Raw genomic sequence first — 11,771 nt, forward strand, 5'->3', positions numbered from 1 at the left:
CAAAAATAATCTTAATTATCTTTTTTAAATTAACAGTCTGTTTTAACACCATAGCATAATTGTTCATTTTCATATTGTCCTTAAATGAGCTGCTTTCTGGAGTATAACAGTTGTAACTTTTTGATATTGTCTGGTTTTCCCCATTGAGTTCCTTGGAAGTAATTACTTTTTCCCTTCCCTTCCCTTCCCTTCCCTTCCCTTCCCGTCCCTTCCCTTCACTTCCCTTCCCTTTCTTTTTCTCAAATTAATGTTTAAATGAAAATGTTTAATTTGACACTTTCTGCTTTACAGAGGTTAATCTAATGCTAGGAAAATAACACTTAGGAAATAAGTCCCAGTTTTCATACATTGATTCCTTATTTATCAATGGACAGAAATACATATAAAAGTTAAAACAAAAAATATATGGATATACAAATAAAAAAAATCATATCTGTAATTTAACAGCACAGTTCATAATATATATATGTAGATGATGATGATTATGAATTTTGCCTTTGTTCAATATTCTTTTTTCAATATATCCCAAGTTAACATGCCTGCACTCCAGGGAGCCAAGATATGTATTTATCGCAAGTCAGAAGATCAGGATTTTGCTATAGGTTAGAAAATGATCAGGAAAACAAATTATTTTCGACTTTTTTAACAATCATAAAAAATTAAATTAAATTCAACCTGAATGGTTTTGTTTTTCCTGCTGTAAATGAGTTAATGGTCAGGCATCTAAAAACAGCACAATGCTGTGCAGAGTAGAAATAAATATTGTTCAGTTCAGTTTCATAACATTCTGCCAGTTCTTCTTGTTTTGACTACCTTTTTCCACATTGAATCCTGCCTTTTCTCAAAGAGAATTTGTAGAAACTACTAACCAAAATTTAGTTTCATGTTAAATAGTTGACTTAATCTTCCAAATAGAGTCCTAAGGTTTTTTTAGACTGACAGCAGGTTCATGTTTGGAGCATATTAATAGATCAGAAAATGTGACCATGTCAAAAGTGGTGCTGTCTCAGTGTGTTGCCTGTAAATCAATTCAACAAAATATTTTGATCAAGTATCATAAATATTTAGGTGTGTGAGAAAAAAAATAGTAAGTGATTGTGATCATGGGATGCTTTATGAATATTTTATTATCACCATCCATCACCACCTTTTGGGAACAAAGACTTTTTTTAGGCAGCAGAATGAAGAGCTACATAATGAAAAAGATTAATGCTGAAAATAATATTATTCCAAATATTTGAACACTGGTCTCATTAAGTGATACAATCAAATTTAAAAGATTCATTTGAATCCTCTGAGGAGTCCTTATGCATTAGATTGTCCTGCTAAAATTAAATGTATGGCAGGAAAAAACTGCCAAATTTGAGGAAATAAAATTAGGTGAGAGAGCATTCTTCAGAGGAGTAGCTTGAGTGGACGAAAAGATGGATGAGTTCCATGCCATACTGAAGATGGCTGCAAATTTATAAAGATATGCTGTCTGCTCTTTGTGTGCCATAAAGTCTGTCTAAATAACAATATCCTCTCGGGAAGAGAATCTGCTGTTCTGGCTGCCCATGCATTGTTGAATTTGGACTATCTCCATTTGCAAATGTTGACTTTTCATCTGTGCCCAAAGAATGAAATCTGTATGAGAGATGTGTAAAGCTTTTAATCTTTATTTATTTGTTAACAAACGGGGGTTTTTTTGCTGAATACTGTTTGCATTTCTTTTCTCCTGCTCTTCCTGCAAGGTGACTGTCTGCATCCACAATGTGACACTTCAGCTAAGAATACAAATTGCAGTCATTTGTGTGTCTTTGTTTGTTTGTTTATTCACTTGTTTGTTTGTTTTTAATGACAGAATGTATTAAGTCAGAATAAAAATCCCAGATAATCTTTTTTATCATCTGTATTTCTAAAGGGTAGGCTAGCATTGGCTTCATTTGTCAGTGAATGCAGCTTTATGTTAATGGTTGCTGATACATAGGTTTTTAAGACCAGAAAGAACCACTAGATTATCTAGTGAAACAACTTTTTATTTCTTTTTTTTTTTTAACTATAAATTTTAAAGTTTCACTCAGTTAAGTTAAAAAACAAAAATAAGTAGTGGCATAAACATCTGAACATAAGCAATATGCAATCCATGATAAGTCATGGAGCTGGATTTGGATGACCAGGGAAGAATCATTTAGGTTTGAGCTGCTCAGCTCAAACCTAAATGCTCAGCACCACACCAGACCATAAGGCGCCACACCTCCTTCACATACCCTTGTTGCAAGGACCGTGCCCTTGTGATTTCAGATTGTTGCAACTTGCCTGCAGAATGGTCACAGGCTTCATGCTGGTTCATATGTCTATTTTTTCTTAAAGACTAGGCAGCAGTAAGTAAACTTGGCCCCTAGTATCTTAGCAGACACAGGAATTGTATGTCTACTTCCTGACCACGCACACAGGGAAATGCAGAGAGGTTTATATACATGTATGTCAATGCAGAAAAAGTAGTTGCAAATAGGAACAGAAAGTTAGGTCAGGCAAAAATAGCATCCTTACAGTAGAGCCATTACTGATGGAGATATACCTTGTAAATCGTAATGGCATTGAATTTCTAGGAAATATACCAGGAAAAAAAAAAAGAAAGAAAATATAGCAAAATAAGTAACAGTCCCTTTCATTATAGCTTTTATGGTAGAGAAGGTGTAGGGGAAAGGAACTTGAGATAAGAAATGCAGAATACTTTCTTATCTTCTATTTTGTTCACTTTCTTAGCTCTGAAAACATAAAGACATGAGGAAAATTCAGTCATCACACAACTGGATAGAAAAAAAATTTCAAGTACTTGAGTATTGTTGCCTTCAAAATTTAGCTGCCTACGGAATCAAAGTCATGCAGAGTATTTGTACAGTCATGTACATGATATAGAACCCATCTGGATCACTTAAAAGTGTAGAAAATCTTACTGTGTTTTCCCGCCTTTTCAGAAAATACTTTTGTTCCTGCTTTTCTGTATCCTGGGCAGTCCCTCCCACATACCCTTTCTTCCTGATCCTCCTCTCATTGCGCTAGTTAAGGATTCTGACAGCTTATCTCTGCTAAGTAATGCAGATACAAGCTAACCTTACAGTGTTATTTATTTTAGCCTTGATGAAAAATAAGTTTTGGCCAAGACAGGGAACAGAGAATAGCAGGGGTTTCTTGATCTGTACCTTAGTACAGAGGATGGAACACCAGGAAAGCGAGAGTGAAGCAGCAGGGTAGAAGGTGGTAGTGATAAGTCTACAAAAACTGGCAGCAGTGATAGGAGGAATCCAAGGACCTTTGGACAAGGAAATTTGAGGATGAAATGTGAATTGACTGTGCCGGGTAGAATGACCATGGAATAAGTCACTAAAAATATATATTTTTAATAGACACTGAATGTTTCTTTTAATTAAGAATACCAAGGAAGCACATCCAACACAGCATGTGTGTGGTTTTGTAGTCTGGGATTGTTTTTTTTAACAGACTAGAATAAAGACCAGTCTTCCCCATTTATTTGTTTGATATTCAAGAGCAAAGTAAAAGGCAAATGGATCTTCGTAATTATAAACTTTTTTCCCCAGTTTTTATATTTAATATATGACTAGTTGTAAAACCTCTATGAAATGGAATAATGTCATTTCAGTTCCATGAATGTTCCATATGTGGGGAAGGCTGTAAAATCATGAGGTCTCAGAGAAGGTCATTTAGTAAAGTAGCCCATGAAAGCTCAAAAAACAAACAAACAAAAAAAAAAAATCTTTCTGTATTTGGGGAAAAATAGAGCTGAAAATGTTGCTAGGTTTTGGGGTTTTTTTAATTTTAAGATGCAATGTGAAAGGTTAAATAAATATGATTGTCTGAAACACAACAGTGGCTGTGTCCAAATCCACTGTACTTGATGTTAGCACCCTCGGGTACCTATTCATGTTGCTTGAGACCAAAAAGTCTCACTGAGTGGAAATTATCTTGTGATCTCAACTCTTTCAGAAATCAAGAATGAATTTTCCAGCTGTAAGCAAGAGAGTTTTAAAGAAGCAGGTTGAAAAGCAGCTGGTCATCACACCAGAAGCTAGTTGCTAATTGCAGCAGTAAGTTAATCAATGAAATAGCTGTTTAGCTTCTGGGTATAATAAAAAGAGATAAAAGACCACACAGAAACTCCAGCATTAGGGTATGACCAGCTCTTGAGTGGGACACATTATTTTCCTTCTTACACCTGTCTGCCTTTGAGTAGGCAAGTCATGCATCTGCTTGACAGCTATTAACAGAATAAAATAACAACAAAAAAGCATTTTTGGGTAAGATCTGATATAAATATTTACAAAGACAATTTAAGGGAGTGTTTGTTATGCACTTTTGTGTTTGCTTTCAAAACATTTAACTCCAGAGACAGATGGCTTGTACAGTTTTATCAGCACTTGTGTCATTATATATTCAAGCAGCCAAGACTGATAACCAGCCGCACGGATTATGGATTGTTCAGAGAACAAATACTTTGAAAAAAAATCCCCCATATATCAATAAAGTACTTCAGCATGGAAAAGCTTGATACAGAAATTGCAGTGACATTTTTGTGAAGAGAAAGGAAACAAATTAATGCACTTATAAAATTAAAGCAGCAGGAACAGGTTTTTAAGTGGTGCCGTTGTATGTGGTAATGAAACAACTTTAGAAAATTGAGTGAAAACTATTGTTCAGCTGTGGTGAAGGAGAAAGATAATTACCATTAAGGCAACATTATGGCTTTCTCAATACATAGCAGCCAACTCTTCAGGCATACTATCCTCAGAAGATCTCCCTCTTATCATATTGCTCATGATCATTACACTTTATGCTGTTAAATAGCAACCTGAATAATAAAGAGTCTTAGAAAAGAACAAATTTTATGATTGAGAACATAATAAAACAAAACAGAAACTCAACCTAATTGTGAAAACAGTCAAAGTCTTCTTTTTTTTTTTTTTTTTTTTTTTTTTTTTTTTTGTTTAATTTTTTTTTTTAGGTGAGATCTCCTTTCCTTTTTCCTTTTCATCTTTTTCTTGTATCTCACAGTAGAAAATATGTAGAATCCCCTAAATCATGATTATCACCATTATTAGCAACAATATTTACCAAACAATTATGGTTTATCTAAGCGCCTTAACTGGAGATAGCTACGGCAGGCACCGCACACGTTATGAATGAAGCTACCTACCTCACAGCTGTTTGAACAGTTATACAGCTAAAAGAAGTGTCTTTCACGTGTTCCCTGAGATTCCCGTTTCTCTCCTAAAAGGAGAGTGTCTCACTTTGTCTACAGCTCTCACTTGGTGTGACCAACATCCATATCAAAATTGTAATTGGCTGCTATAAGGACTGCATGGTCTTGTCTTTGATTGACATCTCTGAATGGGGAAGGTTGACTGGGGGAAGACTCGCACACAATAATTAATTTTCCAGGTCTAAGTTGGACAGTGGTATTTTGTTAAACTGAAAAACAGCCAAGGAACAATTCTTGCACAGGCAATCATCTCAGCATTGTTACCCCATTCCTGTCTGCTGCTCAGAGTAGTAGCAGATATCTGAATATTCCAGCGTTATCGAGAAAGTCTGTCAGCTTAGAAATGGCTAAAGCAAAGGATGCTTAAAATTCTTTCTGAGTTGAACAGCATTAACTGCCTACTACTCTTACTAAAGAAAGCAAAACACATGAAGTAAATCTTCCAAAGAGTTTGTCATGTAGCTTATAGGGCCACATGCATATTTATTCTTAAGTAAAACCATCTTATTGCTCATTTAAATTTTAAATGGAAACTATAGCCTTATCTCTTAAAATTTATTTAACTAAACAGAAAAAAGTAACTTTTCCCCTTCAGAACTATTGTACTGAAGTCTCTCCTGTTATTCTTTTATTCCACTGCAGATTGGAAGCAAAGAGTGCATGCACCATCCTTCTTGAAAAGTGTCATTCTGTGGCAAAATGCTTTCTTTCTATTTTGAAAGTTTTAATGTCTGCAAAACCTTTATTTTTTCCTGATCAGTGAAATAGTAGTTTCCTGGGAGAGTAGGCATGTTGAAAATTGTTCTGCCACTTCTCACTTTTTTTCCTCTGAAACAGGAAAAAGACTAATTAAAACTGAACTTCAGTTGACAGCCAAAAAAAAAATTTAAAAGTCAGCTTTTAATCTGTAGATTAATTTTTGGAAAAGTGAACAATGTACTGTGAGTAATTTCTTTATTTATAATTGTCTCAGTTTGGGTTTATTTCTCTTTAAATGCCTGCCTCGGTTTGGTTAGAACTTCATAATAGAGGATTCCAACAAGAGTTTTATAGGAAAAAAAAGAAAAAAACCACCTCTCTTTCAGGTCTCATTTTAGAATTGTTCATAGTTCTCATTGAAATCTCTGCTTAGATCTTACTTTACGGTTGGTTTTTTTTCCTTTTTCTTAATGGTTTTGGTTTAATTATTTCACCTTGTATTGATCTAAATGGAAGGGAGCATTGATTCTATACATTTTTCATGTTCTAGTTTTCAGCAATAGGACACTTTCTTATGTGGGGAATTCAGTAGCAAATTTTATTATAGCTTATTATATTTTATTACAGTTTGTTATATTCTGTCATATCAACAGAGTACCATATATTCTCTAGATATTCAAAAAAGAGTTGTTGCTCAGATATAAGATTACCTAATTACTAATATAACATGTAGAAATATGCCTGATGTTTTTTTTTAATATCTGTATTTAAAAGCAGTGGGAAATGAATAGGAGTTTCCATAAAGTAAATTGAGGTAACTTCAGTGTTAAAAAAAAGATGTTACTAAGGGTAATTTATTGTATATGCATGGAGTACAAGAGAGCAAAATATTCTCTGGCATTTTAACAGAGAAATCTTTGTTAGAGTGTCTTCACTTATCATTTTGAGTCTCAATTAGATTATTATTAAGTTATACTTTTTTTTTTTTCTGATACACCGCTGACATTTTTCTTCTGATTAGTAACTTTGCTATTCATGCCTACTTGCTAATGTTCCTTCTCTAAAATCAATCTATAATTTCCTTCCTGTCACTGGGCTGGTTAATCAAGGAAATATGTCTTCTTAGCTCTTCCAGTGTTTTCACTACTAGCCCATTGATTTACTCTGAAGTCAAGAAAAGACACCTCAAAATTCTTGCTCAAAATTACAGCGCAGCAATGACTCCTGGTAAAGCATACCCCAGATACTGAGAAATATCTAACAAAAATACACAAAGTGATTTCTCTGCCTTTTTCCTGGCCTGCCCTTCCTAATACATCCAGCCTGAGCAGATGAGTAAATTAAGCAATTCAAAAATGTAGTAAGACTGAGAGAAATTCAGTGTTGCTGAAGGCAAGGGTGACCTGTCTGCTTGATAGTGAGAGGCCTGCATCTGGCCTGCTGTGTCCTCAACACAGTATGTGAAAAAATATGTAGATATCTAATATGCATAGTACTTCAGCAATCTTAATTTCTGTCTCCTGTGGTCTTATATTTCTAGCTTACAAAGAATTATGAGAACAGTTCTTTTTAAAGTGCCAGATTTACATAACCTGTTTTTTGCCCTTGACTTTTAAGGTTGTATCTGTGTGGCATCTGAGATGTGTTTGATGGTCAGAAGAATTACAGGTTTTATTCTTTTTCCTGTTGCAATGTTTTGAACTTCTTCCTGGTTTCATATTAAATCAAGCAAATTTAACTTGTCTCTTACTTGTTTAGACTATGCATAGGAGTGTGCATCCATTGGTAGATACCTAGAACTATGCATCAAGCTGTGTTTGTAAAACAGTAGATATTAAAATAACCCTGTGTACCATGCATTTCTTTGCGCAACCCTGTTTTTGGATTGTACAGATGTTTCTCAGGTTGCAGTAGGCTGTTAATTCACCAAGGTTCTTCAGCAGTAAATTGAGTTGAAAGCAGAACAGAATACATACAAATAATAGGCACTTAAAAGCATTAATTCTCACTCAGAATCTGCAAGGGTAGGTTTAGTTCCTTGGACACTTTCACTTACCTAGCTCTATTTTCTTGATGTGACTTAGAAAAAAGGAGTTCAGTTTAGTCGTAGTAGGATCCAAGCACAGGGATAATTTAACTGTTTCTCCACTTCTGGAAACCAGGCAGGTAGCTATACTGGGAGCATATGCCCTACAAAGCAACTACTCTCTAACAGAATGAAAATGTACATAGAATTTACCAGCACAATATTTGGTTGCAGAATCATTGTTAATTTCCTCCTGATGTCTATGTATATAAGTAATGACAAATATCACAATCTAATATTGTGTTTCCCCCCCCCCCCCCCCCCCCCTCCCCCCTTTTTCTTTTTCTGTTTTTCTTCTACAGATGGGCCTCTTGGTCCACGAGGATTAGCTGAAGCTACAGAGATGTGTACTCAAGAATGCCTGGTTTTGGGTCACTCAGACAACTGTTGGATGCCTCCTAGCCTGGGCCCATACCAACAGCCAAAGTCTCCTCTCTCCACCTTTGCACCTCAGAAGGAATGGGTTAAGAAGGACAAACTAGTTAATGGACACACATTGACCAGGACCTGGAAAGAAGATAGCAACAGAAACCAGTTCAGTGATCGAAAGCAGTATGGTTCCAGTGAGGGCCATTTCAACACTGGCAACCACATGACTGACATTCCTCTGGCCAGCTTGAAGTCTTATAAACAGGCCCCGGGATCTGTGGAGAGTCCAAAGGAGCACCAGCTATAAGAAATTGTTACTTTGGACCAATGACTTTAGCTTACTTAGACTTGCTAATACTATGTGTGTGTCAGAGCTTTATGTACTGGGTAGACCTCTAGAACTATGCTTCACCTAGCAGAGATATGCATATCTTTATGTTAGCACCGTGGAAGGTATGATGTCCTGCAACATGAAAGAGTGTTTCTACTAGTTGTGTGGTTTTGTTAAATAGACATGATTAAAGTCTGCAGAGATCTCTCCAGTTTGAAAATATCCTTTTTTGTTTGTTTTTTGACCCTGGACTGCTGCTATGAACAACAGAAGATGCATTTGGAGAGGGAGAGAGTGCGAAAGCTCAGTGGATTACAAAGATTGAAAAGCATATCCAGTTAGAAAATTGTGCTTTTGTTGTCATTGATCTATGCTGGGACCGTTATACTTGAGCTCATATTGCAAACAAGTGAAGCTGTAAACATTAAACCTATTGTGCTATTAACAATGTTAGTGGACACTTGTAAGTCAATCAGCGTTCAAATACTTGTAAATAGCAACAATTATTACTTACAATTTTTGTGTACTTATAATGTTCACTTGAAAATATACTGTAGCATATTTCTGTGTTTCACAGTTGCTTTTTAATTTCTTTCATTTGCTTTCTTGTTGTTTTGCTTTTATTTTCAGTGATGGTGTTTCTGTGTTAGTAGTCTGTCTGACACACAGTGTTCCAAGAAACTCAAGCCACTTGTATTAAAAGTGAAAAAAGTGATGGGGTAGGAAGAAAGATTGCTTGTAGAAAAGGAAAAAACCCTTTTTTCTGTGTAGTATCAAATGATGCCAGCATTCAGTTAGAATTTCTTCTTTTTTTCTATTTTTTTAAAATTTAATATTAAGGAATGAAATTACTTGTGTAAGGGCTTAAAAACTTAGCAATTTTTTGTTTAATTTCCATTAGGTTTCATAAAACAGGGAAATTGCAAAACGAAATAATATTTAAATGTGTGGTGGTGGGTGAGGGAGAAAGCTATTTGTTTAGGATCCTTGATCAAATTAGCTGTAGTCCGTCATTTAATGAGTAGTAGCTGATATTGATCCCAGCTGAAATATGTGGAGGAAATTCTACAGGAGCAAAATACAATAATAAAGTTTTTCCAGTTGGGCAGATGTGTGTCTATACCTAAGACAGTTCGTATTGCTGAAACAACAGCATTTGTGTTGATCTTCATCTGCGTTAACGTTGTAGTAACACGAGTGTTTTTAGACCATAGCCACAGAATATTTAATGTGTTGTGCCTTCATGATGTAACAGAGCATTCTCCTGGTAGGCTAGTTGGGGGAACTAAAGGGTTAAAACTCTAATTATTGCTGTTTAACTGTTTCTTATCATAGTTGGTCAATGCCTGGCAGGTACCATGCCACCTCAGTCAAATCAGAAGAGTGACTCCTAATGTTAGTAAGATCTAAGTTGCACGCAAAGCAAATCGAAATCCAAAACATTTTTAGATGGTTTTTGTTAAGGCATGAAAGATGATTTACACAAATAAATAGCATGCAAAAAAAAAAAAAAAAAGTCCTTACAGAAAAAAGCAAGTTACTTATGCCACAGTGAAACACCAGTCTTAAAGTAACAAATTTAGCTAATCTGAAGGTGATTTTATTTTTACCAAAAAAACAGGACCCTTTTGTTTCTTTCTTTATTCTTTTGTATATAGCAGTTTGCTTTTATTTTTTCCTCCACAGTACAAAAGGCTTAAAAATGGGTTAGGGGTGCATTGCTTTTTGCAGTACTTATGTCAGTTTGTGAGGGGTGTTTGATGACTTTGACAGAATAAATATCTAACCAGTTATTCTTGTTACTGCTTTGCCAGTTCAACATTATTTAGTTATTCAGCTTTTGCAATAAATGTTCTGAATTTCTGATTGTGTTGTGTTAGTTCTTGGGCAGATTCCTAAGGGACTTTATTCTTGTTAATTTATCTTTCCTTCTGTTATTGTTGGTTGGTTTGTTTCTTTGCTTCATTCTGAATTTCCAGTTATTTTTCTAAGCATACCATGGTCCATTAAGTTCATATCTATATGTGTAAGACTGGAGTATACAGCAAAAGATAAATCCTGAGGGCACTTCCTATGTGAGTAGGAATTTATTCAAAATTAGCTATTTGACTTGGGTAAAGTTTTATTTACTCATTCCAAGGATCACAGACTCTAGCCCACATTTGTTAGGCCTACATAGGCATATGGAATAAGCATCCTAGCATGAGTCTCTGTAAAAGTACAGGGGTAGCATATAGGAAATACGGCACTTGCTGCACTTTGATTTTTCTTTTGAGAGTAGATTTAAGTCATATCAAAATACAGTAAAATCTTTCCTAAAAGGAAAATTTGAGTCGTTGCATAATAAATTTTTTTTGCAGCACAGTTGAAAAACAAAAAAAAAGAAAATGCTGAACAATTTTGAAAAATATGTATCAATAAGAGAACCTATTTCTGAACACACTGAGTTTTAAAGCAGAGATGCGCTGAGTTCTATATTAAAACCAGAAATACAACAATTATTTCAAAACCCAAATAGCACCAACCAGTTTAAATTACAAATGTTTTATTTAAACAGAATATATTTGAAAATATTTCTATCATGGACAGAAGTTAAAAGATGTGACTGTTGCTGCACAAAGAGAACTATAGTCTGTTCCAACCTTCAATACTTTGTGCTATTATCAACCTGTGCAGGAGGAGCTAAAACAAATTTTATTTCAGTTGCTAGCCGGTGAAATTTTCTTATCTAATTTTCTCAAATTCTGTGTCATTTTAGAATCTTAATACCTTACTCAGCTTTGAAATGTTTATTAAATGAAAAAGACAGGAGAAAAAGAGAAAGAGAGCAAGAGAGACATAGACAGAGATGAGGGAGGAAAGGAAGAAAGGAAGGAAGGAAGGAAGGAAGGAAGGAAGGAAATATCTGCAGCACTGAGAACTACATCGTAATTCCATTTAAGCTAAATTAATTTTTTGCAGATGCTTCCACAGAATTTGAATTTGGCCCTAAACATGTATTTAGTAAGCCCATTCATTCACAACCA

The 11,771-nt window shown here is 35.0% G+C and overlaps 1 protein-coding gene across 8 annotated transcripts in view; it reads left to right on the top strand.

Moving 5' to 3' along the window:
- The window catches only part of PCDH9 (protocadherin 9), a 669,079-nt gene extending 660,358 nt beyond the window's left edge, over window positions 1-8,721 (top strand). For all 8 annotated transcript variants that reach the window (XM_041487649.1, XM_041487654.1, XM_041487648.1 and 5 more), the window contains one exon: window positions 8,348-8,721. In XM_041487649.1, coding sequence (XP_041343583.1) covers window positions 8,348-8,721 — 374 coding nt within the window. The remainder of the gene's footprint in view (window positions 1-8,347) is intronic.
- Window positions 8,722-11,771: the final 3,050 nt, after the last annotated feature.

Source organism: Pyrgilauda ruficollis, unplaced genomic scaffold, assembly GCF_017590135.1.
Source record: "Pyrgilauda ruficollis isolate IOZ18807 unplaced genomic scaffold, ASM1759013v1 scaffold82, whole genome shotgun sequence".
NCBI classification, from domain to species: Eukaryota; Metazoa; Chordata; class Aves; order Passeriformes; family Passeridae; genus Pyrgilauda; species Pyrgilauda ruficollis.